At 35.5% G+C, this 24,504-nt stretch overlaps 4 protein-coding genes across 5 annotated transcripts; 2 read left to right on the top strand and 2 right to left on the bottom strand.

Moving 5' to 3' along the window:
* Positions 1–4,209: 4,209 nt before the first annotated feature.
* Positions 4,210–10,944, bottom strand: LOC106119048 (WD repeat-containing protein 3). The gene is made up of 16 exons (XM_013313885.1): positions 10,683–10,944; positions 10,380–10,589; positions 9,918–10,115; positions 9,243–9,416; positions 8,839–9,035; positions 8,342–8,562; positions 8,089–8,209; positions 7,613–7,814; positions 7,314–7,403; positions 7,100–7,237; positions 6,693–6,962; positions 5,925–6,089; positions 5,752–5,817; positions 5,268–5,428; positions 4,669–4,897; positions 4,210–4,392 (listed from the first exon to the last, which is right to left on the bottom strand). Exons 1-16 carry the CDS (start codon positions 10,851–10,853, stop codon positions 4,228–4,230), a joined length of 2,778 nt encoding a protein of 925 aa, XP_013169339.1. The 5' UTR covers positions 10,854–10,944; the 3' UTR covers positions 4,210–4,227.
* A 252-nt stretch (positions 10,945–11,196) lies between these two features.
* On the top strand, positions 11,197–14,555 carry LOC106119049 (phosphoribosyl pyrophosphate synthase-associated protein 2). Of its 2 annotated transcripts, none has more exons than XM_013313887.1 (7): positions 11,197–11,412; positions 11,542–11,655; positions 11,736–11,855; positions 12,073–12,361; positions 12,704–12,873; positions 13,182–13,296; positions 13,648–14,555. In XM_013313887.1, exons 2-7 carry the CDS (start codon positions 11,579–11,581, stop codon positions 13,951–13,953), a joined length of 1,077 nt encoding a protein of 358 aa, XP_013169341.1. In that variant the 5' UTR covers positions 11,197–11,412; positions 11,542–11,578; the 3' UTR covers positions 13,954–14,555. The 2 variants fall into 2 exon arrangements, with proteins under 2 accessions (XP_013169341.1, XP_013169340.1); XM_013313886.1 differs by having other exon boundaries at positions 11,197–11,438.
* Positions 14,556–14,868: 313 nt separating this feature from the next.
* Positions 14,869–18,250, top strand: TyrRS-m (Tyrosine--tRNA ligase, mitochondrial). Its single transcript, XM_013313831.1, has 8 exons — positions 14,869–15,207; positions 15,281–15,428; positions 15,531–15,709; positions 15,787–16,003; positions 16,220–16,298; positions 16,385–16,660; positions 16,878–17,066; positions 17,182–18,250. The coding sequence occupies exons 1-8, from the start codon at positions 15,074–15,076 to the stop codon at positions 17,343–17,345; spliced, it is 1,386 nt and encodes a 461-aa protein (XP_013169285.1). The 5' UTR covers positions 14,869–15,073; the 3' UTR covers positions 17,346–18,250.
* Positions 17,386–24,239, bottom strand: LOC106119006 (rho GTPase-activating protein 44). The gene is made up of 6 exons (XM_013313830.1): positions 23,875–24,239; positions 23,440–23,690; positions 22,942–23,117; positions 22,094–22,337; positions 20,586–20,735; positions 17,386–20,353 (listed from the first exon to the last, which is right to left on the bottom strand). Exons 1-6 carry the CDS (start codon positions 23,925–23,927, stop codon positions 18,561–18,563), a joined length of 2,667 nt encoding a protein of 888 aa, XP_013169284.1. The 5' UTR covers positions 23,928–24,239; the 3' UTR covers positions 17,386–18,560.
* Positions 24,240–24,504: the final 265 nt, after the last annotated feature.

The raw sequence follows: 24,504 nt of genomic DNA, 5'->3' as shown, positions 1-24,504 counted from the left end.
TTGAACAGATGTAACCTGATTTCGAACAGTATTTCTTTTTCGTATTTAATCATAAAATTACTATTTAATTTGTTTATCATAAGTATGTCATCCATTTATCACGAGAATACTCCAAATTACCGAATAATTATTGATAACTAAAAGCAATATTAAATAGGCTGTTCATAGTTTATACAATCGGTTTTAAAATTATATGTAAGTATTAAAATTTAACTACCACATATACTGCACTCAGAGACTTAAGAGAGTGTCCCTTAGTGATCACATATTGATTCTGGGTGTGAGAATTTAATTTATATAAATATTGGCGCATTAACCAACCTCCAATAGTGATAGAAAGGCCAGTGTCTGAAAGACAATAGTTTATGATGTTAAAAGTTTACTTCCAAATACAATTATAACAATACAATATTACAGTGGCTTTATACTGTTGAAACACATGTACAGTCAGCTGCATAAATATGTATACATTTATAAAGCTTAAGAAATAAGTATACAATTTGCCGAACTTGTATACAAATTTTCGTAGCAAATGTATACATATTTATGTAGTCGATTGTGAACATATCACTATCTCTGTCATTCTAAAGAGTATGAAAGAGATAATAATATGTTTGTGTGCAGTTTTTCTTAAACTGAAGGTTATGACCAGTATTCCAGTATACACGGATAGAATAACTATCCGATTACTTTAAAAATAAATATTTTTGTATATTAAGACTCAGAATGCCTATTTGAATATTTTAAAATTTTAAATGGATTAAGTTTGAATAATACACATTGTATAGTTTTAAAATCTTCCCGCGAAATTAGCGAACAAAAAAATAATTACGGATTTTTTTTTTTAAGAAAATAATCGACCGATTTTTTTGTCTGTTACCAGATTTTTTTTATGTCATTTATGATATTTAAGGCACAGTAAAAATATTTGCAATGCAAACGTTTTATAATTAATTAATAATATTGTCATAAACGAAATCCAGTGACCAATGTTTTTCAATTCTTTATACAATTAAATTTTAAAGCACATTTTTTAGGATTAAGATTTATAATCGGTCGATAATTTTGTCATCCGTGTTCTTTAGTATTAAGGTAAAGCAAATAGCATCCAATGCATTAAGTGCATATTTGCCAAGTTTAACATGACATACAATTTTTGTATGTATATGTTTGTGTGTGTTCGGAGGCGGTTGTGTCGGAGCGTATCGCCTTGCCTTAAAATGCTCTCTCTGATATTAAAATTATATTTACGGTTACCTATTGCAGGAAGCAAGTATTCATTTTAGTTTTAGCCATTCGTTAGTAAGTTATTGTATAAAATTTTTTTACTAAGCTAAGTAGCAGCTCTCGAGCCGTTAAAATTATAACGTGTAATTTATTTCCCATTTCGGTCAGTATTTAAAATGTAAGTATTTCATTTCCCTCGAGTATTTTTAGGGTATAAGAATTTGATCTGTTACGAAGCAATAATGACAAGTGAGTCTCTCTAAATATTATATATTTTTCGCGAATCTTCTTGTATTTAAATATTAAGATAAAGATTGTAGTGTTATAATTATTATAATATCGATAAAGCAATAACAAAGATATTATTCGATACATTTATTGTATTCGCCGCTGGTGTTGCGGTAAGAATTATTTTCGAGATTTTTTTTTAATTTGTAACAGTATGTTTTTTGGCGTTGTATGTTTTATAGTATAGTGGTTTAGGTTAACTGTCGATGTAGGAGCGACTACTCGACTCGTAAGTATCCCGAACCAAACTATCGTGGCATTATATCGTCGTCGGTCAGTGTTAACTCCAATGCGAGGGGCATTTACTTTAAGTTTATTTTAACTGGTCGTTGCGTCGCTTCACATTTTTTTTTTATAATTATCGAAACTCATATTCACCCGTCCTTTTACTTAACGTCTTTACTTAATTTAGTCTTAATTTATTTATTATTATTGAATCCCCCACGGGCCAGTAAAATGCACAGTCTATGAGACATTGTGATAATACTTACTAGAGCTTGCTCGTCTGAAGAGCGCCGGCCGCCTGTGCTGTGCTGTGGCAGCTATCACTCCTCGCAAATATTAAACGTCAGTTTTGACAGCTGTCAGTGAAATTTTTGACATGAACTGTCAGATGATAAAATAAATCCAATCTTAACAAAACGAATCATTATCACTTCAATCAAATTGCGTTTATGAGACTTTTTGTTTGTTAGCTGTCAATTCGGTCGTTATATTGTGAGTATTTAAATGTATTTTCGTGTAACACGCGTTAACAATATCGTATTTTTTAATAGCTTTAAAATTTTGAGATTATTTATTCTTTATCATCGCAGTACGCAGTATTCGTTCATGTTATGATTTTCTTAGCATTGCTTAAATCGTCCGCGTGATATTTCGCATAGACAATAAACTGTTAGTGTTACGCTCTCTAATTTTTGGCTCTCTGAATACTTGTAAAGTTTAAAATCTTTGAAATCTCATTTATTGAATTTTTAAAATTGATTTTTGTATCGTTATTTAAATCGTATATGTAGTGAAAGATAAACCCAATGATATTTAGATATTTATCAATCACAAATAAAGGACACACTATAGTTTGCTCTTGTGATCGTGCAATTTGTTTCCATTCTCCACTAACATTGCTGCTTGCAGTAGTGATACAGTATTATTTTTTTTTTTCGATTTTTAATTATAAATCTGTACATTTTTCTTAGTTACGTATTTTTTTATTAGTTATAAACTAGGTTGACGTTCAAAAGTAACGTTTATATTTAGTTATTAATCTACATTTACGTGATTTGCGCTCGAAAAAGTTTGATTTGGTATTTTTTGCTGTGTTAGATCTTACAGGCCACATATCGTTAAGAAATAGTTTTTTTTCGCTCTTCCATTCGGTTTATTTATTATTTTTAGGTTAATTTGTTGATATGTATTGATATAAAGTATTGCTGAACAATGTATAATCAATATAAGTTACTAACAAACCGGTTGTGTCGTGTGTGCTTACGCCCTAACATGCATGCGTTTGATTTCGTTTCTCCCCGCGCCCCACGTCGCCATGATGTGGCATATACCCGTTCTGTTGTGAATTATTTATAATTTATGCTGAAATATTGGCTTTAGAATCATAAAATTATGTCCTCTTGACCAATTTCAAGGGCTAAAGACTGACAGGCAAACTGTGTGACCTCTTTTGTTGATACGTATTTAACGATTCTCTCTATCTCTCATTTAAATGTTGAAAATATTTTAGTCCAAATGTGATATGCTTGAGAATGTAGTTGTGTTTTCGAGAAGCAATAACATTGTGATAAGTAGTGTTGAGGAATGTACGCACTTTGACAGAAAACTTAATATGTCAATTATTATAAAACTGTGCGAGGAGCTCAGTTTCTAGATATGCTGAGTTATTACATATTTTCGTATATCTGTATTGATGACGTCATCTAGTTGCTGTGACTCCTCGTTCAGTGATCAAAAAATATTATTTAATGTATAAATTCTGTGAAACTAAAAATCCTACCCAACGCAAAAGAAATGTATTTAGGACAGATTTCATGTACTTCGTATAAGATATATAAGTTTAATTTCGCATAGGAATCACGTAAATAGTGTAAAGTCTACTTTCCAATAAGCTTGAAGGACCATTAAATTTATTGATTGTTGTCAAATTATGTGACTATGTGTTTTAAATGTAAGTTTCAGCATAAATTATCTGAACGATTATATAGTTAGGTGAAAAGTTGCCGGAATACTCATTGTGAAAAAAACATTAATTATTGTTGTATAGATGATAAATAATGTGACTTACGCAGGGATGGAAACTTAAATTATTAAAAATTTAACTGATATATTGGCTATGTAGTGAGTAGAATATTTTTTTACAAATAAATTATAGCAGATATTTTGTTTGTTTTACTTTACATAACCCAACTTTAATCTAATAAGGTAAGACCAAAACAAAACTTTACATTATCTATATGTCATATCATCAGCTCACTATACGTCCCCATTGAGGGGGTTGGAGCCTACCCTAAGTTAAGGGGGATTCGGCCATAGTCAACCACGCAGGCCTAGTCCGGGTTGACTTCACACATATCTTTGAATTTCTTCTCAGATATGTGCAGGTTGCATCACGATGTGTCATATAAAACCTTACATTTCCAATCTACACTAAATGAAGGTTTGATTTAATAAAACACAAATTTTAAACAAGTATATTTATAATATCTAAGTGATAGAAACGATAGGTCGTTTGAGGGCGTGTCGCAGTTTGGTGCGGGCGTGGCGAGCGCGGCGCTGTCCGGTGGAGACGCGGAACAGCTGCTCGCTGCGGTCCGCCTCCACCTCGCGCCGCGCCCACTGCAGCGCGTGCAGGTTGCATCCCACCATGTCCTACATAACACAACAACATTAGCAAATAACAAATATTAGATCTAAATTATCATTACAGAAGCTTACAAACTTAATATTAGAATTATTTGTTTCTAATACTGGCGTAAAGGCGTAAACAAAAAGCTATAAAGCTAGAAGAAAAATCAAAGTCAGAAAGATTTTCAACGTAGACATCCATAGTCAAAGCAAAGCAAGCACAGACCTATAAATCTTAGAAAAACTGCTCTTAAAGGAAAATACTGTGAAGTATAAAAAATAACCAAAGTTGTAACTAACTCTGAGTTCATTGATTCGCATATGTGCACGGGCTTGTATCTGTATGAGGTGCTTGAGATGGTTGGTGTCTGCCAGCAGAGGCGCGCGGTGCACGCGCAGGAGGAAGCACGCGGCGCGCGCCAGCAGCTCAGCGTGCTCACCGCCCGCGCGCGATAGTAGGGCCCCCACCAGCCGGACCATCTCACCCGCCGCGTTCAACGGCAGTAAGAGCAACGCCTCTTCTAGATCACTGAAATGTTTTTTATTGGTTTAACTGAAATTTCATCGACAAACTTATATACGAATGTATTGTCATCTCTATATCTCTTGGCAAAACAAACAGTTATAGTTAAACAAGGATATCTGAGAGGCTGGTAACCAGTAGTTAGTAGTAGCAACAGTCAGTATTTAGTAAAAATATAAAACCTACATGGATATAGAAAATGGCATAAAAACGTCATGACAGCTATAGTACGAAAAGTTGACAGGAGGGCGTTAGTGAGCCATTATAATTTAGTTTCACTTATGCCCACCGGGTTAGAATCCCTGTCGGTCATTGTATTACATCAAGTGTCACTGTTAGTTAAATTCAAAGGAAATTAAAACTAGTTTTGTCTTACCTGGAGCGTATCTTTCTAAGAGTCTCCAGTAGGAAGTCTTCAGCTGTGGTACAGTTGTAGGCGGTCATGAGCAGCGGCACGGGTACATGTTGACCCCGCGCCGCCGTCACCTCGCGCTCGTACTCCGCACCCACTGACAGACATTCCAGTATCGAATCCGCCTGCAAACGTATACAACAATTATATTTTTATAGCTGAATTCGCCAAAAGAGCGAAGTGACCGTTTCATACCTTTTAAGACAGAGGAGATGCACTGAAAAAGGAATATTTTCCCATCCTACGCGTCACCTCCTATGCCAAATATACATCCACTTCCATCCCTTCCTTATAAGGAAAGGGTGCAAAGGGGAAGAGGAATAAAATTAGGCATCCGGCACGCACACTCATCAAACGAAATGTGGAATTACTTTCTGTGTGGTTGTGGTATTTCACCCGTCAAATCATCATCTACTTCACAGATACCCTGGTAAATATATATACATACCGCTTTCTCCGCTCCTATCGTCTTCTTCGTTGGCATCACTAAACCTGGTAATCCAGGAACTGGAGCCTGGAAAAATAGATTGTTCGTTTGTTTAAAAAAAATTGTACATCAGTCAATTACCAAGGTCTTTGTAATCTATCTAGATATAATAATGTAGTGTAGTATGAGTTTACATGTTGTTCCCCGGTGGCGAGCCCCTCCTCTTGTTCATCAAGGTCTCCGAGCACGAGCGGCTCGTCAGTGCGGGTGAAGAGCCGCAGCGCGCCGTCCGCACCGCACGCCGCGCTCACCAGACCACCTGCACCCACGCACACGCACCAGCATGCGCCCGCGTGACCCTGACAACACATCATATAACAACATCATTGTATATACTAGCAACAGCCCGCGACTCCGTCCGCGCGGAATTAAAAATAATAATAATAAGTAGCCTATGTGTTCTTCCAGACTACTTTTTACATCTATGTCAAATGTTAGCGAGATCCGTTCAGCTGGTCGGAAGATACCTTCAAACAACAACCATCCATCTAAACATTCGCATTTATAACATTAGCAAGATAAGAAGTAAGATAACTAATATTATAGTCGATGTTTGGATGTATGGATGAATGTTTCATAAAAGGTATTTTCAGAACGGCTGCATGAGATTCGGTGTTTGGCATTGAGGTAGAACAACAGTCTTAAAGAACATGGACTACTATTTTTTTATTTCCGCGCAGACAAAGTTACAGGCGACAGCTAATAGGTTATATTTTATTAAACTTATTTTTTTTCTAAAGAGTCCAATAGGACTCATTCTAGAATTCAAAATACACATTCTAAAATAACTTCAAATGTATGAAAACTTTGTTCTCTCTAACCAGAGCTTCTCGTTTTAAGAGAACCGGAAAATGACTCTCGCTTTTAGAGGTTTATCGCTTATAAAGCTTAAATGTACTTACATTCAATGTGATAATATTTTCATATGTATCAGCATCCCATTGCTTTATCTTGCCATCTTTGGAGGCAGTGAACAGATAATGTGTACTGGGCACAAACTGTAGCGCTGTCACAGAGTCATTGTGAGCGAATATTGACTTGTGACAGTCTCCGAAGTCCATGCCCCAGATCTTGACGTTACGGTCTCCGGAACCTGTTGCTATCAAAGTAGAGTCGTAGCTGATGTCTAGGCAGAGTACTGGCAGTTTATGACCGTATAGGGATAAGTAGAACTGAAAAAAAAATAACGAATTGGTATTTAATAAGAAAAAAAAATTGTCGTTAAGTAAACTTATTTTTTTCAATGCATCGATTAGTTGAAGGAATGAAAGCAATTATACGACAATAACAAAGAGCAAACTTAACAGACCTTGAAAGTATCAAGGAAAAATATTTTGACAGTGGAATCCATTAATCCAACTGCAATGAATTTGTTATTAGGGCTGACTCTGACTGCACACACCGCCTCCTCCAGCTCCAGGGTCCTCGTGTGAAGGAGGGAGAGAACCTAGACAACAAAAGAAGATTAAAAAAACCCATTCAAAAATATACCTTACGTCTTACAAAATAAGTACTAAATTTACCTTTGCTTTGGAATCTCCCGTGGGGTCTGGTATGAGCTCGAATTGCCAAATCTTCACCGTCTTATCCGCGCCGCCGGTGTAGCATCCGCGCTAGAAATATCACAAGTCTTACTACTAAAATAAAAAAAAAATCTTAGCAAAATAAAAAAAACATAGGACTATGTAACTAATATTATATGATTTAAACTTTTTTTACGACTCGTAGTTGGTTAAAAAAGCTTGCAAGCAATTATGTATTCCGCATCCATTACGTGTCGATATTAAAAATTGTGATCAGCGTCATGAGTTAATATACTAACGAGATCCGGCAGTAGACCAACGGAGTTACAAGCGCCGGTATGCGCGGGTATCTGCTCTGAGACGGTGGCTGCAGCCACGTCAATCAACAGCAGCGTGCCATCCGCGCATCCCACCGCCGCGTGCCGGTCTCCGGGCAGGAAGCACACGGCGCACGGCCGCCCACAGGGCACCGGTATCGTGCGAATACAAGCCTGACTTGTCCTATATTGTACAAACTGATTTATAGTTGAACCTCCAAGAGCGAGAATCTAAGGAAATGTCATATTTTTCTCGCTTATGGAGGTTTCTCTCTAAACAGATTTCTCGCTTATGGAGGTCGTCTGTTGGGACAAGACAATAACTCTCGCTTATAGAGGTTTCTCGCTTTTTTAGGTTTGACATCTAATATCTAACATTAAGATCTTTGAAACAAGTCATTTTGCATAGTCATAAATTTATTCAGATAAGATCGGTCTGTTACTGTCAAAATACATACCGGTTCCACAGTTTAATAGAGTCAGCGGCTGCGGAGATAATGGCGAGGTTGTCTGAACTAATGGCGACGCAGCGCGGCTCCTTCTGGTGCCCCGGCTGCGTTATTTGTTTTAAACATTTCACTGAAAAAGTACATTTTTTATACTGTACGGTAATCCAACACCAAAATCTATGGATCGATTGCCTGCGTTTTACTTCTGGTATATAAAAAGATTTTTTTCTTTTTTTAGCTTTTGATAAATGAACATGCTTACCATCACTTTCCTCTCCTAGTTTCAAGCTATGCATTTCAACAGTATTATTAGCCAATGTGACGCCCACTCTCAACTCGCCCGTCATACCGAGCAGTAAACTGGCTGACTTGATCTTAGCTGACAGTTTGACTGATGTCAGACGCCGCACCTCATCTGATAGTGTCAACAGTTCCTTCACTTCAACCATATCTCCATCAGCTTCACCACTTTCTTTCAGCTTACTGGTTTTTAGTACAAATAATTTTTAATATATTATTATATTGATACAGGATAGTATTTATTTTGAATTATTACTCAATATTTACTCGTCTTCTTATTCAAATTTAGGTTAGCGTACAGGGTTTTGAAATACTTATTATAAAGTAATTAAGTTTTTAAGCAGGTTATTCATTATTACTATATATTTGTTTTAAAATTATACTAAACTACAGTAAAAAAAATACAACTAGATATTTTAAGACATGTCGATCATGCTAAAATAAAGAAAAAATACTAACGCAAGTTTCTTCTTCTGCTTCTTAACTCGTTTAGTCATCCTGGCTTTTGCCTCATCATCAGAGCAGAAGATAAACAACTCTAATAGTGAGTCCGTGCCAAAACAACCGAGTACAGTCTGTCCGAGGTCCGTGCACAGTCCTACCACTCGTCCTCTACCGCCACGTACTAATGTTCCTACTTGGTGACATTGCAAAACCTAAAAACGATTTATACATAAAAAAACTATATATGAATGTAATAAAACAGATAAAAAATAAATTGAACCATCTTAGTTTCATCACAAAATTAAATAACAGACCACAGCTAATAATTAAAATCAAACTGAAAAGTTAGATGAAAATTATTTGTTTTGCTTTTATTTCAAAATTATGTCATAAATAAATGGAAACAGGATGTCCCTTACTGAAGTATCTTCGGTATTATCTGTCTCTTCAATCTTCACTATTTCAAGTTGTTGTACTAATTTATCTTCTTCTTTCATCTTGTCTGTCCAGTTCAATTTCCACACACGTAATTCCTGATCCATGCTGCCAGTTACCAAATATCTTTCCTCTTTTAATAATACTGCAGACCATACCTAAAGTACATAAAAATAAATGATAAATATAGGATATACTTGGATTTTGTTATGAAAAATTTAAATTCTTTCAATTTTGATTTTAAAGATACTCCATATGTAAATGCCCCCCTGCTTATGCTACATTTTGTATATCTATATCTACATATATAAAAGAAAGTCGGGTTAGTTACACTATTTATAACTCAAGAATGGCTTTACCGATATGGGTGAAAATTGGTGAGGAGGTTGCTTAGAGCCAGGAGACGTCCGTCTCACCAAAAAAAGAAAAAATAGTATCCTATGTCCATAGGATACTAGTTTTTCTTCGCATTTATGCTTTGAAGAGCTGCTTTTTAGGGTACCGTACCTCATAGGAAAAAATCGGAACCCTTATAGGATCACTTTGTTATTTAACTTATCTATATATTAAGTTTTTTTATATGTGCTCACGGATGGAGTCGCAGGCAATAGTTACTTTAATATAAATTGTATAAGAAAAAAGTTATATTAAATTTTTACCTCTACTTGATGTCCTCCTAGTGTTTTAAAACAGTGCTTAGTTTCAATATCCCAGAACTTTACAAATGTATCTTTGGATGAACTGATTATACAATTTTTACCATTAATAAATAGTACACTTGTAATTGCTCCTTTATGTCCACTAAATCGAGCCACACCGGTTTCTGACACCACATCCCAGAGAATTACTTCAGTATCCTAAAACAGAATAATTTATTGAACACATTTTTCAATTGTCAGTATGTCTTATAAAAATTAATTGGCTAAATTAGTGCATACTAATTTTCCACCATCAATTCACTTAACATGGTTGACATATGGACAAGATACGGTTTGGAGTGATGGTTTTTAAAAAAAATCACAGTAGAATTAAACACAAGAATTTTGAATAACATACATCCTTCATCAAATTACATCCTTAAATAAATTATAAAACTAAGTTAGCCATTGGTTAGGTGTTACCTTAGATCCAGAGACAATTCTGTGGCCCTGTTCGTCATATTGCAAACTGGTAACAGGAGACTTGTGACCAGCAAATACACATACAATCTCATTGTTAGTCAACTCAAATACATTTATATTGCCATCAACATAACCTACAGCCATGTGGTTGCCTGTTGGACTCGCAGCTATTTGAGATACGACTACATTCTCTCCTGGAATTACTTGAGCCTTAAAACAATAATGATTTTTAATGTTCAGTACATGAATTGATAAAGTTTCTTATACTTTTTTTAGTAACTTTAGTTTTAAAAAACCTCTTACCTTTTCTCCTATCCTCATATCCCAAATAATAACATGCTCACATGCTCCAACCGCAATATATCTTCCACTGATTCCATTTAATGAAACGTGTGCGCTATTACAATCCGCACTGGCAATAATATTAAATGTACCACTTGGAGCATAACGCAAATATTGCTTTGTTAGGCCCATTTTATTGTATTTTTTCTAAATAACCAAAAACCACATATTCTAAAAAATCCACATTGTTTTGAATGTTTGAAGGGGAAGGTGGAGGAAACGGGGATATTACTTTTGACAGTGACTTTGACATAAGACACAAAGAGTGTTAGTGTTGAAGAAAAAGATTTTCTTCTTTTCAATTTCCGCATTTCCCTCGGTATATTTTGCAAGAATAATGAGCAAGACCATATTTGGATAAAAATATATTTAGTGTGGTAATGGACTGACCCAAGAGTCCCAAGTTTCTTGATAAAAAACGCAACATTTCATTGAGAAAACTATACATATACACTGTGGGCTATTTTATTCTTTGACAATTAATATCGCTGTCTTGCTGTCGTTAAAATGATTAAAACATTTTTATTCTCCTAAATTCGCTTTTATTAATATTATTTCTTTGCAGAAATCCAGTATCATCAATTTGTGAGATCTGAGCATTGCCGCTGAAAATCTCATCTGCTTACATTTGATTAATCATTTAATTTGTAACATTCATTTAAAGTAGGCTGTTGTTCAAGACTGCCTTCAGGTTATTATGTTACTCAACAAAACCAGGTTTATTGTTTTTCTTCTTGATCTCTCGTGCTAACTTATCCTCGCCCATTTATAATTCCATGTTTTATACTTTATCGCATTCACATGTACTCTTCTTTCTTAGGTTGGTTGGATTTACAAATCATTCCCGCAATAGCAATATGGAGAGCAATTCCACGTCGGACATTGTTATTTTAAGCGGTAATTCGCATCCTGAATTAGCTGATCTGATCGCAGAGTAAATATCTATTTTTTTATCAAATATTTTCAAATAATTTCACCTTTTGTGTCCATTTTAATCATTTCTTATTTCAACAGCCGCCTTGGCGTACGTAAAGGAGGATGTTCAGTATACCATAAAACTAACAGAGAGACTATGGTGGAAATTGCAGATTCTATTAGAGGCAAAAATATTTACATTGTCCAAACTGGTACTAAGTAAGTTGTCTTTTGGTAATCAAAGTAACCAACTATTGCTCTCTCTTACTATGTTTGACTGTAAACAATTAATTTATATGAAATAATTATCAATAATATGAGATATTTTTGACATCAATGCATGAGATATTATTTTCATGATAAATAATATTTAACTTTTAATGACAAACAAGCTGAGAAAATATATATTAGAGTTATTCAAGTGTGGTTATTTCAGGGATGTAAACAACAATATAATGGAACTATTAATCATGGCTTATGCATGCAAAACATCATCGGCTCGATCCATTGTTGGGGTTATTCCATACTTACCATACAGCAAACAGTGCAAAATGAGGAAACGCGGGTGCATTGTTACAAAACTTTTGGCACAGATGATGTGCAAATCTGGCTTAACTCACATCATCACTATGGATCTCCATCAAAAGGAAATACAGGGATTTTATGATTGTCCAGTTGACAACTTGAGGGCTTCACCATTTTTATTGCAGTACATTCAAGAAAGTGTGAGTTATTGATCTACATTTCTATCAAATGCGTTTTCAGATATCTTGGCGGCTCTTAACTTTCAGGTGTAAAGGAACATATTAGGTTGCAGGAGAGGGCACTGCACAATGACCTTGGGCCGCCAAGATATTTGAAAATAACTATACCATGAATGCAAAATAAGAGTACTAAATTATTCATCTCAATTATATGTGTCATGGCATGTTTAATATAACAATAAATTACTCAATAATAGGAACATATTATAACAAAATATGAACTATTGGTTTCATTTAGAGTCAATGGGACATCATTTACACAGTGATTTATAAGTTATTTAGGAACATCAATCTAATTCACAGATACCTGATTACCGTAATTCAGTGATAGTGGCTCGTAACCCAGGCTCTGCTAAGAAGGCTACATCATACGCTGAGCGATTGCGTCTTGGGATTGCCGTAATTCACGGAGAACAGAAAGAAGCAGAAAGTGATGAAGTTGATGGGCGGTATTCGCCACCTTGCATTCCAAGGTTAGTTTTTATATTATTAGTATTAAAAATATAGTAGTCATCTTTCTAATAGAAATATTATTTTAATATTCATAATACATTAAAATAAACATATAATACTATAAGCAATTTGAATCTTTTCATTTTGGCCTATCATCCTTGTTAAAAACTCGCAAAGCTTTTTTTCTGATGACTTCAACTTTTATTTCTTCTAGAAATACCAATTAATATTATTGCAATTATGTTCATTTTTAAATATATTTTTGTTTCAATGTTGTCAAACTTGAACTATGTTAGTTTAATGACTAATTATCTGAGGGTGTTTTTAGTGTTGACAGGTCCCGCACAATGGATGTGTCAGTAGGTGTGCCAGTACATCCTGCTAAGGAGAAGCCACCTATCAATGTTGTTGGAGATGTAGGAGGAAGGATCGCTATTATGGTGGTAAGTTATTTTTTATACCTGCAACTGAGGTACATATATGCATAGATGTATGAATGTAGAAGCAAAAGAGATGTGTCTGGACCACAACAAATAGAGATCTGTGGTCTTTGTCTACACTTCTGGCTTACGGGCGTGAGTTGTTATTTTTTATATTTAAAAATATTGATAACATAAAATGAAATGAATTAGAAAGAGTTTTTGACATTTTACACTTTATTAATTTTTGTTTTTTTTTTATTTATATAATGAATAAATTTACTATAAATAAGAAACAGTACATTAAATAAGACGTTGAATTTTCAGATACATAATGACTATTTAAATTATTTGTTACAATTTTTTTTGTAATAGGATGATATGATTGACGATGTTCAGTCTTTTGTCGCTGCGGCAGAAGTTTTAAAGGAATGTGGCGCTTACAAAATATATGTGCTGGCAACACACGGCCTTCTGTCATCTGATGCTCCGCGTCTCATTGAAGATTCGCCGATAGACGAAGTTGTGGTGACCAACACTGTACCACATGAGCTCCAGAAAATGCAGTGCAACAAAATCAAAACAATCGACATTTCTGTACTGCTCAGTGAAGCGATCAGACGCATTCATAACAAAGAATCTATGTCTTATCTGTTCAAAAACGTCACACTTGAAGATTAATTTCGATGTTTAGGTTTTATTTTTAAAGTATTCAGTAATCCATTTTATTGTGTGCAAATTGTAATATAAGAAAGTTAGTATTTTTGAAAGGATATTTTATAGGATAACAAAAAAATGAATCCGAATATTTAGTTTTCGACTCCATTCTCATGCATGTTAGTTTTTATTTATTAATTTATAAGTATGATTACTTCCATAATTAAAGTTAAGATTTGACATTAAAATTTTGTTACTGTGAACTTTGATTAACATGACTTGTATTGCACATATTTTTTTCTCTGTATTTGTCCACGTGAGTAAAAGGGATGGTAATATGTGTCAATTTTGTCAGTCAAAATCCACAGTAAGACATTATCCAATTTACCCTAGTTTTTTTAAATTGTATAACACTCATATAGGTCTAATTGTATGTTAATTTCCCTGGTTGCTTGTTTAAAATCCATAAATATCTCTAGATCTAAATGCAAATTCACATTGTTACTATAATGTAAAAGTGTTTAATGATAGTTATGAATATTTTCCAAAGCTTTTGTGAATAACGAGTGTGTAATATATCCTTAAATGGCTATTTTATAGATAGATAAATAAAAACTAGAAATTAACTTGGTTGGTTTATTAACTCTGCCCTGTTTCTTTTGCAGCCTTGACCCTTATTTTTATGGCATATACAAGGCTAAAGGGATTTTAAGCTTGATAGTGAAAGGAGTATGGGAATAATGAAATCGTTGAGCTTTTTAAATAATCCTCTAGTAACAATGGTCAGATTTCAGGAAAAGTAAATGACTAGTGTGTATGATTTGCAGCATTAAAGAAGTATTGCCAAAATGTTGGCGAAAACCTGATTTGTTGTAATCTTTGATAAAAAAATGCATAAGATGAAACTTTTTTCAGCTGTGAAGCATCTGTCAATTGTCAGTTTTTGTGTCAAAAGTTGTAAACTGTGTCTTAAAGATTATTTTTTTAATAAAACAGCAAAGTCTGTTTTATTTTAGTATCGCCAAGATTACATAACTTACGAATGGTAAAATTGGACAAGAAATAACATGAATGTTATCATATAAATTCAATTTAAATTATCGAATGCTTTTCTAACCTACACAGTAACAATATAATTGGTAAAATGTTGTACTTCAAGCATTTCTGTCGCGTTTATCGCAGAAATATAACACAAACATGCGTACGATTATATAGTAGAAATATATTGAAATTGAAAGATCGAGGAATGTATCAAGATATATTTCCAAATACAGCAGCGTAAGTAAACGACTTTAGAATCGGTACTTTTGTATATAAATTTTTATGAATGAAATATTCTCCTAAACTTCAGATCAGACATTCTAAACCTGTTGAATAGCTCCCCACAATGTGTCTACGCTGGGTTTGACCCTACAGCTGACAGTCTTCATGTTGGAAATCTCTTAGTCATTATTAACTTATTACATTGGCAAAGGGGCGGTCATGATGTTATTGCATTGGTAAGACTGTTTAATTATTAATTTGTCCATGAACACTTAATGTTTAGTGATGTTAGTAAATTTTCTTATTTATGTGTAGTGTTTAGTAAAAATGTCTTACAGCTTGGTGGTGCAACAGGACATATAGGTGATCCAAGTGGAAAAAGTACAGACCGTGTAGCTTTATCAAGTAACATAATAGCTGAAAATATTGCTTGCATAAAAAGTAACCTAGAAACAGTATTTGAAAACCACAAGAAATATATTTGGTCAGAAGATGAAGACAAATTAAAACCTATAAGGTAAATTATATTTTTTTTAATAATGAGGTAATAAATGGTAAATTTGAATATTTCTTATTCATTTTTAAATATTCCAGGATCGTGAATAATGAAACTTGGTACAAAGAGATCAATTCAATACAGTTTGTAAGCGATATTGGTCGTAACTTTAGAATGGGAACAATGTTGTTAAAGCAAAGTGTTAAGAACAGGATTAACTCTGAAGTGGGAATGAGTTTCACTGAATTTGCATATCAAATATTTCAGTCCTATGATTGGTTATATTTATTAAAAGAATATAATTGTAGATTTCAGGTCAGTATACAATAGGTTTTTGAAATACTCTCTCATTTTTAATTTATTCAACAATGTTTTTTTTTGCTTTTATTTAAATTAAAATCTATTTTGAATAGTAAAGATACTGGCAGGCTGTTTTAGTAAAACACTCTAAATTGTCACACAATAGCATAAACAATCTTTGTGATATACAGTGTAGTGTAAATTTAATATTTTTTAATCTATGACTTCAAGGTTGGTGGAAGTGATCAAATGGGTAACATCTCAGCTGGACATGAGCTAATTAGTAGAATGATGAAACAAGATGTTTATGGTAAGGTCTTTTTATTTCTCATATATTTATGCAAAAATTTAAAAACAATGTGTGATTGAGAATATTAAAAGTACTTTTTGATGCAGGTTTGACACTGCCATTAGTGACAACAGAGGAAGGTGATAAATTTGGCAAATCAGCTGGAAATGCCCTATGGTTGGATGGGAAAAAAACTAGTCCATACAGTTTGTACCAATATTTCATCAGGACTAAGGACTCAGATGTGGAACGGTTACTGAAGCTCTTCACTTTCTACAGTATGGGAGAGATCAAAGATATTATGTTTAAGCATAAACATCATCCGGAACAAAGATATCCACAGATGTGCTTAGCTGATCAACTTACTACTTTGGTGCATGGAGGTAAAGTTCATATTTACAGTAATCTACTATTCAGTTCCTATTCACTTCTACAAAGCATTGTAAACATGTCACTTTGCTAATTAATTTGCTCAAAATGCAATTAGCCATGGTAAATTACAAGCTCACAGTATTCACAATTGCTTGGTAACATCAACATGACATTATAATGTGTATGAGACAAGACTGTCTTTTGAATATTTCTTTTAATATGTTACAGAGGAAGGTCTAACACGAGCTCGACAAGCCACCAATGCAATATACAGTAAGGATGTAAAATCTCTAGTGTCACTAAGCGCATCGGATTTAGAACAAGTGTTTGATAGTGCACCCGTCACAAAACTACTCCTGTCGCCCGGCATCACTGTGCTTAAGTTAGGAATGATGGCCAACTGTTTCCCTACAGAAGGTTAGTACAATTCTTTTAATTATAAGTTATTGAAGAATCCCATTTGTTATATTTTCAGCTAATTGTGTCCATCGGTTCTATTATTAAAAATTAATTCAATCTTTTTCTATTTAAGGTGATGCTATGAGGATAATTGAAGCAGGTGGCTTCTATATAAATCATCAAAGAATAAAAAATATCAATGAAGTTATCACGGAATCTGCACACATTCTACCAAATTTAATATCATTACTCCGAGTTGGGAAACGGAATTATTACATAGTGAAGTGGCAAACATAAAATAAATGTATGTATATAAAAATTAAATAAAAAACATGAATTATCGGAATATAATCGTTATAATTACTTACAACAGAAGCTTGTATACTTGCAGTATATAATAAAATGCGTATCACATAAACGTCGTAAATACTACATAACATAGTTTAGCCTAGAGTTATAGTCACTGTAATAGCGCTGCTAAAATAATTAACTAATGCACTGTCAAGTTATAAAATATCATAAAAATATGGCTACACATAATACAACTCGTTACGTTTTGTGCATCGCCCCATCATGGACTCCGGACTGTCAATTCTTCCCTAATATCACAAGGCAGTATCGTAACAACTCAAGTACAATACCCCATGGACTGATGTCACTCAGTACAATACAAAAGCTTTGCTGTGACATCACTTATATATTGAAATAATGATGCGTGTACTTATAAATATAAGATTAAAAAAATATTTGACCCATACTATGCACTATTGATTTCTATTTGCACTAGTAATACTCGATTATCAGCCGATTCCTATGATTTATTTCTAAATAGAGGGCATCAGTCTGCGATTTTTTAAATCGTTCATCTTAATTTTAGCGGCAAAGCATTTTGCGACCGTTTTTAATTTTATATTTCTACCAATACTGCATTCAAAGATTTAAATACATATACAAGGACACTTTACTTATACAATATATAGAAATAAAGTGTAAAATGCAGAGAATATATTACGAGTACCCAGCCTCGTTACTTTAATATTTCAATGAAATTGCCGAAAAACCTCTAAATTATTATTTTTAAATATTAATAAGTGAAGATAATTTTGCTGTCACATGGACTATGGTAAATGCATCGTCATTATGCTTGATAACACGAATAGATGTCAAATATTACTCAAACAATAAAGGTACAAGTTATAATGGAACATCCGTCACTCATGTATTTAAATCTCCGTATGTATTCGTGCGCGTTCACTAAGTAGCACGTTAGCCTTTACATTTTAAAAGTATACGAAAAAAAATCAATATAAAAGAATTCAAAATTTGCATTGATGAATTTACATATTAAAAGCTTCGTTCTTTTGTATTTAAGGCCTTAAAAATTTGGTTATAAAATCAATTCCATACTCAATTATATGTGCACATACCCACATTGTTAGCATGAAGGCGAACAAGCCTCATGCTACAACTTGCAGCGTGGCGCGACGCCGCATGCGTACAGTAGGGGGCGGACTAGAGGTCTGTACTCTCATGGTGCGGCGGGGAGAGAGGCGGCGCTACGGGCGGTGGCGGCGCGGGCACCATTGGCCGTGGCGGACGAGCGCGCGGCGACAGCGGCGTCTCCGTGATACTGCCCTCCGATTGCGACAGTTGCCGACTGGCACCTAGACTCTTGGGCTCCTCGAGCTCGGCGTCCTTGCCGCCGGAACTGTGAGTTCTTTGGACGGTGTTGCGCGCGGGTTCCTCGGGCGCGGGGTCAGTATGCGCACCACCCACCTGGATGACGGTGGGGTGCTGCTTGTCGACGGTGTATATGTGCGTGCGCTCGAGTGTTGTGGGAGCGATGTCCGCATTGTCGGCGGAGGTGCGCGCGCGGAAGCTCTGCGGGCGCAGCGTGGCGGGCCGCTCGGGCACCGCGGGTTTGTGCCGCAGCTGCACGTCGGCGCCCTCCGCCTCGCCCGCTCCCGTCCCCGGCAGTATGGTGCGCGGTGCAGCTACGGGTCGGGGCGGCGGCTGGCCCGTCGGCTTGGCCGTGATCTGTATCCTCGTGGGGCCGCCTTTGCTCTCCGCGCCGAGGGAGGCGGGGCCGCTGCTCGCGTCGCCTATCACTTTCATTCTACCCACTATGCCAGTTGTGGCCGTGACGTTTTTAACAACCAATGTCGACTCTTTATCTCGATTCTCTATCGGTTTCAAACTGTCCAATTTCTCCTTCTCCAGCTCCAGGCTCTGTCTGCGGATGTCGGTTAAGTTTTCGCGACTGCCGCTCTTGGCCGCCTCGTCCTTGAACGCCTTGCTCTGTCTATACGTTGATCGGTTGATCGTCTGCACGCCGGTGATGACTTTACCGGTTTCTGAGATCACGGGCCGCGGCGGCTTGGCGGGCTTCTCGGTGTCGACTTTGGCGGGGTGTTGTTCCTTTGTACCGTCAACGACCTGCGTTTGCGCCTCCGCCTTTTGCTTACTTTTATCCGGCGTGAAGTTGGGAGGTACCGGGGCTTTATTTTTCCGTCTCATAGTCGGTTTGGGACTTCCGTGCGGTGGACTAGATTGGTCGGACAGGGAGCTGTTGGACTGAGCTTTTTTGATATCGTTATCTAATAATATAAGGCTAGTGTCATGACTGTTGCTCCGCGAGTGGCGCCCGGGGCCGTCCGGCTCCTTGTGGTGCGCGGGCTGATGGTTGTAGTCGAACATGGACTTGCTCATGGAGCTGTAGTCGCCGTTCGACTGATCCTGTCCGAGCGCCGCGGTCTGGTTGTAGCCGTGGACGAAGTTGGGGCTGAAGCCGTACTCGCACTGATCGGGCAACAGATCCTCTTTGGTAAACGTCACGAAGAAGTTGATCTCGTCTTGAAAGAACCAGTCTGCGTGTTTGATGAGCAACTCGACGACGCAATTGACTGCACTGGTGATGTACATGTCGAGGGTGCTCTCGTTGGCGGCCCACAGCAGGTTGGGCGCTATGACTATCGCCAGGTTGGACGGTGTCATTTTGTTTGTGCTTTGATTTTGTGTCAAGGCAGACAAAAATTTGATGAGATACCTAAGGTTTTGGTAGTTGTGTGGGGGCAGGAGATGTATGGCGTCCCAGACTGCGTTGAGGCGCGCCTGCTCTGCGTGCTGTCGCGAGGCGCTGATGAAGGTCTCGTAGAGGCGGTATGTGAGCAGCGGCTCCGGCAGCTCGCGCAGGTATGACTTGAGCACGGAGGCGACCACGTGCATGTCGCGGTAATCGCGCGGCAGCGGCACGTTGAACAGACCCGCGTCCAACGACAACTTCATCCTTCTTACCTTTGACAAACCTAGAAAATAAAATGTACATAATGAAAAAAGTAAACAAAAAAAAACAATAAAAGAAATGGTCGAAAAATAAAGAATAAATAGACCATAATTAAACAAGGAATTTCTAATTTAAAGCTTATAATTATAGTATGAATTAGTCATTGTTATTTTTAAATATGAGAATCGGACGTGCATATCTAGTAAACAATATTTTCACGCTAAACAACCGAAAATAGTAACAGAGTAACTCACCACCAGCAATCCTAAAGAGTCCTTCCTCGTTAAGGGCCAGTTCATGCAGTGCGCATACACACAGCTCCAAGGGGAAGGCTATCGTTCTGCCTGTTACACGCAAGTGCTCCTCCAACGGATATCCAAATACTGGCTTCACAGAGCTGTCATCTGTAAGTACACCCTAGAGGTTCAATACCATATTGGTAATTGTGTACATTCCAAATGTATGATAAACAAGAAACTAAGCCTAACAAATTATATAGAACAAATAAATAATAAAATACACATATTAATAGTTAAAAATAAAAGAATTGCGTAAAAATTGTCATTATTAAGGGAGTGATGACTGAAATTAAAGATAGATCAATTTGGACGACAAAAACTGGAGCATTAACCCCACATAGAGTTAGGATAAGGACAAAAAAAAACTGACTTTTATTAAAAAGAAATCAAACGTCAAATTCAGAGTATCGTCGTCGTCTCAACTTTGTGAGACCCAACTGATTCCTTTGTGAGAACATTTAATGGTGACCTTTATATGGGCTTAAAAAAAATTAATGAATTTTGAACACACATTTGTGTTATAACATGAATTACTTATCATTATAAGTAATTCATGTTATAACTAACTTTGTTAGTTCATTTTAATTGGCCTATTAATTACTTGTTCACTCCTCAGAATTGATATGTCTCACATATTAATTAATAGTGATCAACTTCTACTGTCTATGAGATAATTGATTATAGTGTGTGTGTGTGTCCACTGTAGAAGTACCTATAGAAATATAGTCATCCCACTCATTCTCTAAGAAAAAAAGAGACAACAGAATGTTTTTGTACTAATGACGCAAACCTCTTTGTGAAGTTTATCTTACTAATATTGTAAAAGCGTATGTTTGGATGCGTGAACGGATGTTTGTTAGAAGGTATCTGCAAAACGGCTGCAAATTTGGCAAAGTTAGAACATAGTTTGGAATAAACATAGGCTATTAAGTTTTTGGTTTTAATATTGCGCAGACGGAGTTGTGGGCGACAGCTAGTTTAACATAGCTAGCTTTAAAATAGTTTTAAGGAAAATGTAATATGAAATTGTTATTCTATCTTAAATAGCAATAGCAAACAATGGTCAATTACAGTTTACTTTAGACCAAGTGATAGTGAACTTATCTCTTAAGTGTCATTAATGACAACAAATAGGTGATAGAGATAAGAGAACAAAGAATTAATAGATCTTTACCCAAATATTACAGTAATTAGTCATTATCAGATTAAATAAAAAAATATTTCAATATAAATACAAACAATTACTGTATTTGTTTTAATACAAGAGCAACAAAACTCTTGTCAGTTACCTAGTGGGTAAGCAAAGATTTCAAATTTCCATTATAGGGGGAATCCATCTCCCATATCATCCATCCACTTACATACTTATTGGTTTGGGTGCTCTTAATACTATATTAGTACCTTACCAATTTAGTTGAATTGTTTGTAACTTAGACTTATTAAAAAAAGCAAACGAAACTTACTGATAAATCTCTCAAGTTCAGGGACGGTGTCTTGCAAGGAATGTAATGCAGACTCATGGTACGCTCTTTGCAATTTAACATACTGCAACAATGTGTGCGCGAGCTGCGCTTCTTTGGCCACTAGCGCGAACATGTCTGCCGCAAGAGCGTCCCGGGCCGCCTCCACTCGAGTTCCCGCCTCTTCCAATTCCTCTCTTGCTGCATTCAACTTTGCTGGATTTTCCTCTTTTTGACGCTCTAGATTCTACATAAAAACATATTACACTTCAGAAATTGTTAAATATATGCATTTATTGAAATAAGAAACATTCAGAACCTTTCAATTTTCACACATGGAATGTTAATGTACTCCTTGAATACATAAACAATGAATTGCTGGCAATAAAAATGTTAAACCCTACTTTCTACTACATCTTATTGTTTTTATATTAATTGTACTGAGTATTCTCTTTGTTTCAAATATTATTATGAGATTTGTAAAGAGAAAGAATTCCTTTAATTTTGTTGCTTTACACATTTCAGGTTACATTCTTTTCACAAAAAGAAATCTTATAACTTTATGTGCAAACGTTTGCTATTATATGTTTATTCAATACTATCACTGTCCGCCCACACTGCATATAGTATTGACATTGATATGTTACATAAATATCCCAGATATAATGAGTAAAGCAGTGGACAATATTGATAACAATTGTGTTTTTATCTAGAAAATTTTCGATGTAGTTGTAAATAGATAAAAATGATAAGTATCCATTGTTTTTTTAAATTGAAATATAGTGATTAGTTAACACTGTTCATGGCGATTCTTTAGTTATGAAAATGAATAAGTAAAATAATATGCTTACATGATATTTGCTAGTTGCAGATTCCTTCTCACTAATCAAACGGCTTAATTGTTTCTTTGCCTTCATGATGGCAGGAAGGTCTTGATCACTGATGGCTGCCAATGGTGCACAAACTAACTGTTCAACTTTTAACTCATGCTCAGCTATTTCGTTAGCAAGGAATTTTTCTGTTTTACCTGAAACGTTATTATACTTTAAATTTATTTCCAAAGTTATTATTCATAAAAAAAAGGCAAAACCAATTTATATTTTAATAATTTCTTATATACTACTAACTTTTCCCTTGTCAGGACACAAAACCAAACAACTTAGGGACAAAAGGAAAACTTTATGCAGCCACATCAATGTACAACCATAAATTATTTATTTAAAGTATTGTCTGTCTGTAAAACTGTAATCCACATAGGATAATATGCAGGAAATTTAATCAAACAATATAATCAAATGCATTATTTTGGATAAATTTAAATACGAACTATCTTCTAATACAAAACTTACCACATTCATACAGGATATACTTCATAATGCTATCATCGTCATCAAAGTTACTGGCTTCACACATAGACAAGCCAAGCAAATATTCAGGTAGCTTTCTAAGTCTCTTTTCTCGGGCTGCAGGATCTTGGCCCTGAGTGTTACCAGCACAAGTGGCTAGTCTCTTTGTTATCAAGTGTAAGGCATTTCGGAGATGTTCAACTTTCCTATCGGCGGTTTGCAGTTCATCTGTTAAAGCTTCGCCTTTACCAGACCTAGTATAAATGAATTAGCAAATTTACAATTTTATATTTGATGTTACAACTTAAAATTTGTTAATCCTGAACTGACAGTTTCCTTACAAGTACATAGTAATATTAAAGACACCTATGACTTCTAGTTCGGTTGATTACATGTTCATACTTAAGAATCTTATCTGGTGATAGATAAAAATGGTACCTCGAAAATGTTTGATCGGCGAGTTGCTTCACCCTGTAGAATTGTTTCTTCATTTTAACTTATTCTGATGGTTTTAGTACAGCGACAAGGTCATTGGACTTAGTCAATAATAAAACGATCAAGAATCGCCGAAAAGAACGTCGCTAATGTCAGCACGTCAATGAGATCATCCTCATTTACCAAAGTTAGAGTCAGCTTAGCCAAATGTCCATTACAAAAGTTGTTCAATAAGGCACTACATTTCCATAATTCACAAGACAAACACGAAACCGTCAATTTTATTGTTAAATTTTGTGTACGCGATATTTATATTCGAAAAATATAATGAATGAGGAAAATAAAAACACAGATAAGAAAAGGTAAAATAGAACAACTTCAAACCAACCATAGGCAACAGACAATAAGTTGCTATAAGAAAGTTTTAGAAAACTTTATTTGGCTACAGGTAGCAAGGTATATAGAAGAAGAAGTCGAAAAAGTAATTAAAACGCATTGTTTGTTAAGGACTCTAGAAGCCGTGTAATTATCTAAACCTTTAAATATCGCGTGTAAACAATTTGACAATAATAAAATTCTTCTATAAAAAACTTACGTCAAACGGAAAGGCCATGTGACGTTAAATATGACGTT

This window comes from Papilio xuthus, unplaced genomic scaffold, assembly GCF_000836235.2.
Source record: "Papilio xuthus unplaced genomic scaffold, Pxut_1.1 DF827542.1, whole genome shotgun sequence".
In the NCBI taxonomy this organism is placed as follows: domain Eukaryota; kingdom Metazoa; phylum Arthropoda; class Insecta; order Lepidoptera; family Papilionidae; genus Papilio; species Papilio xuthus.
The sequence above is the reverse complement of the archived record's forward strand: the minus strand, read 5'-3'. Positions and strand labels throughout refer to the sequence as shown.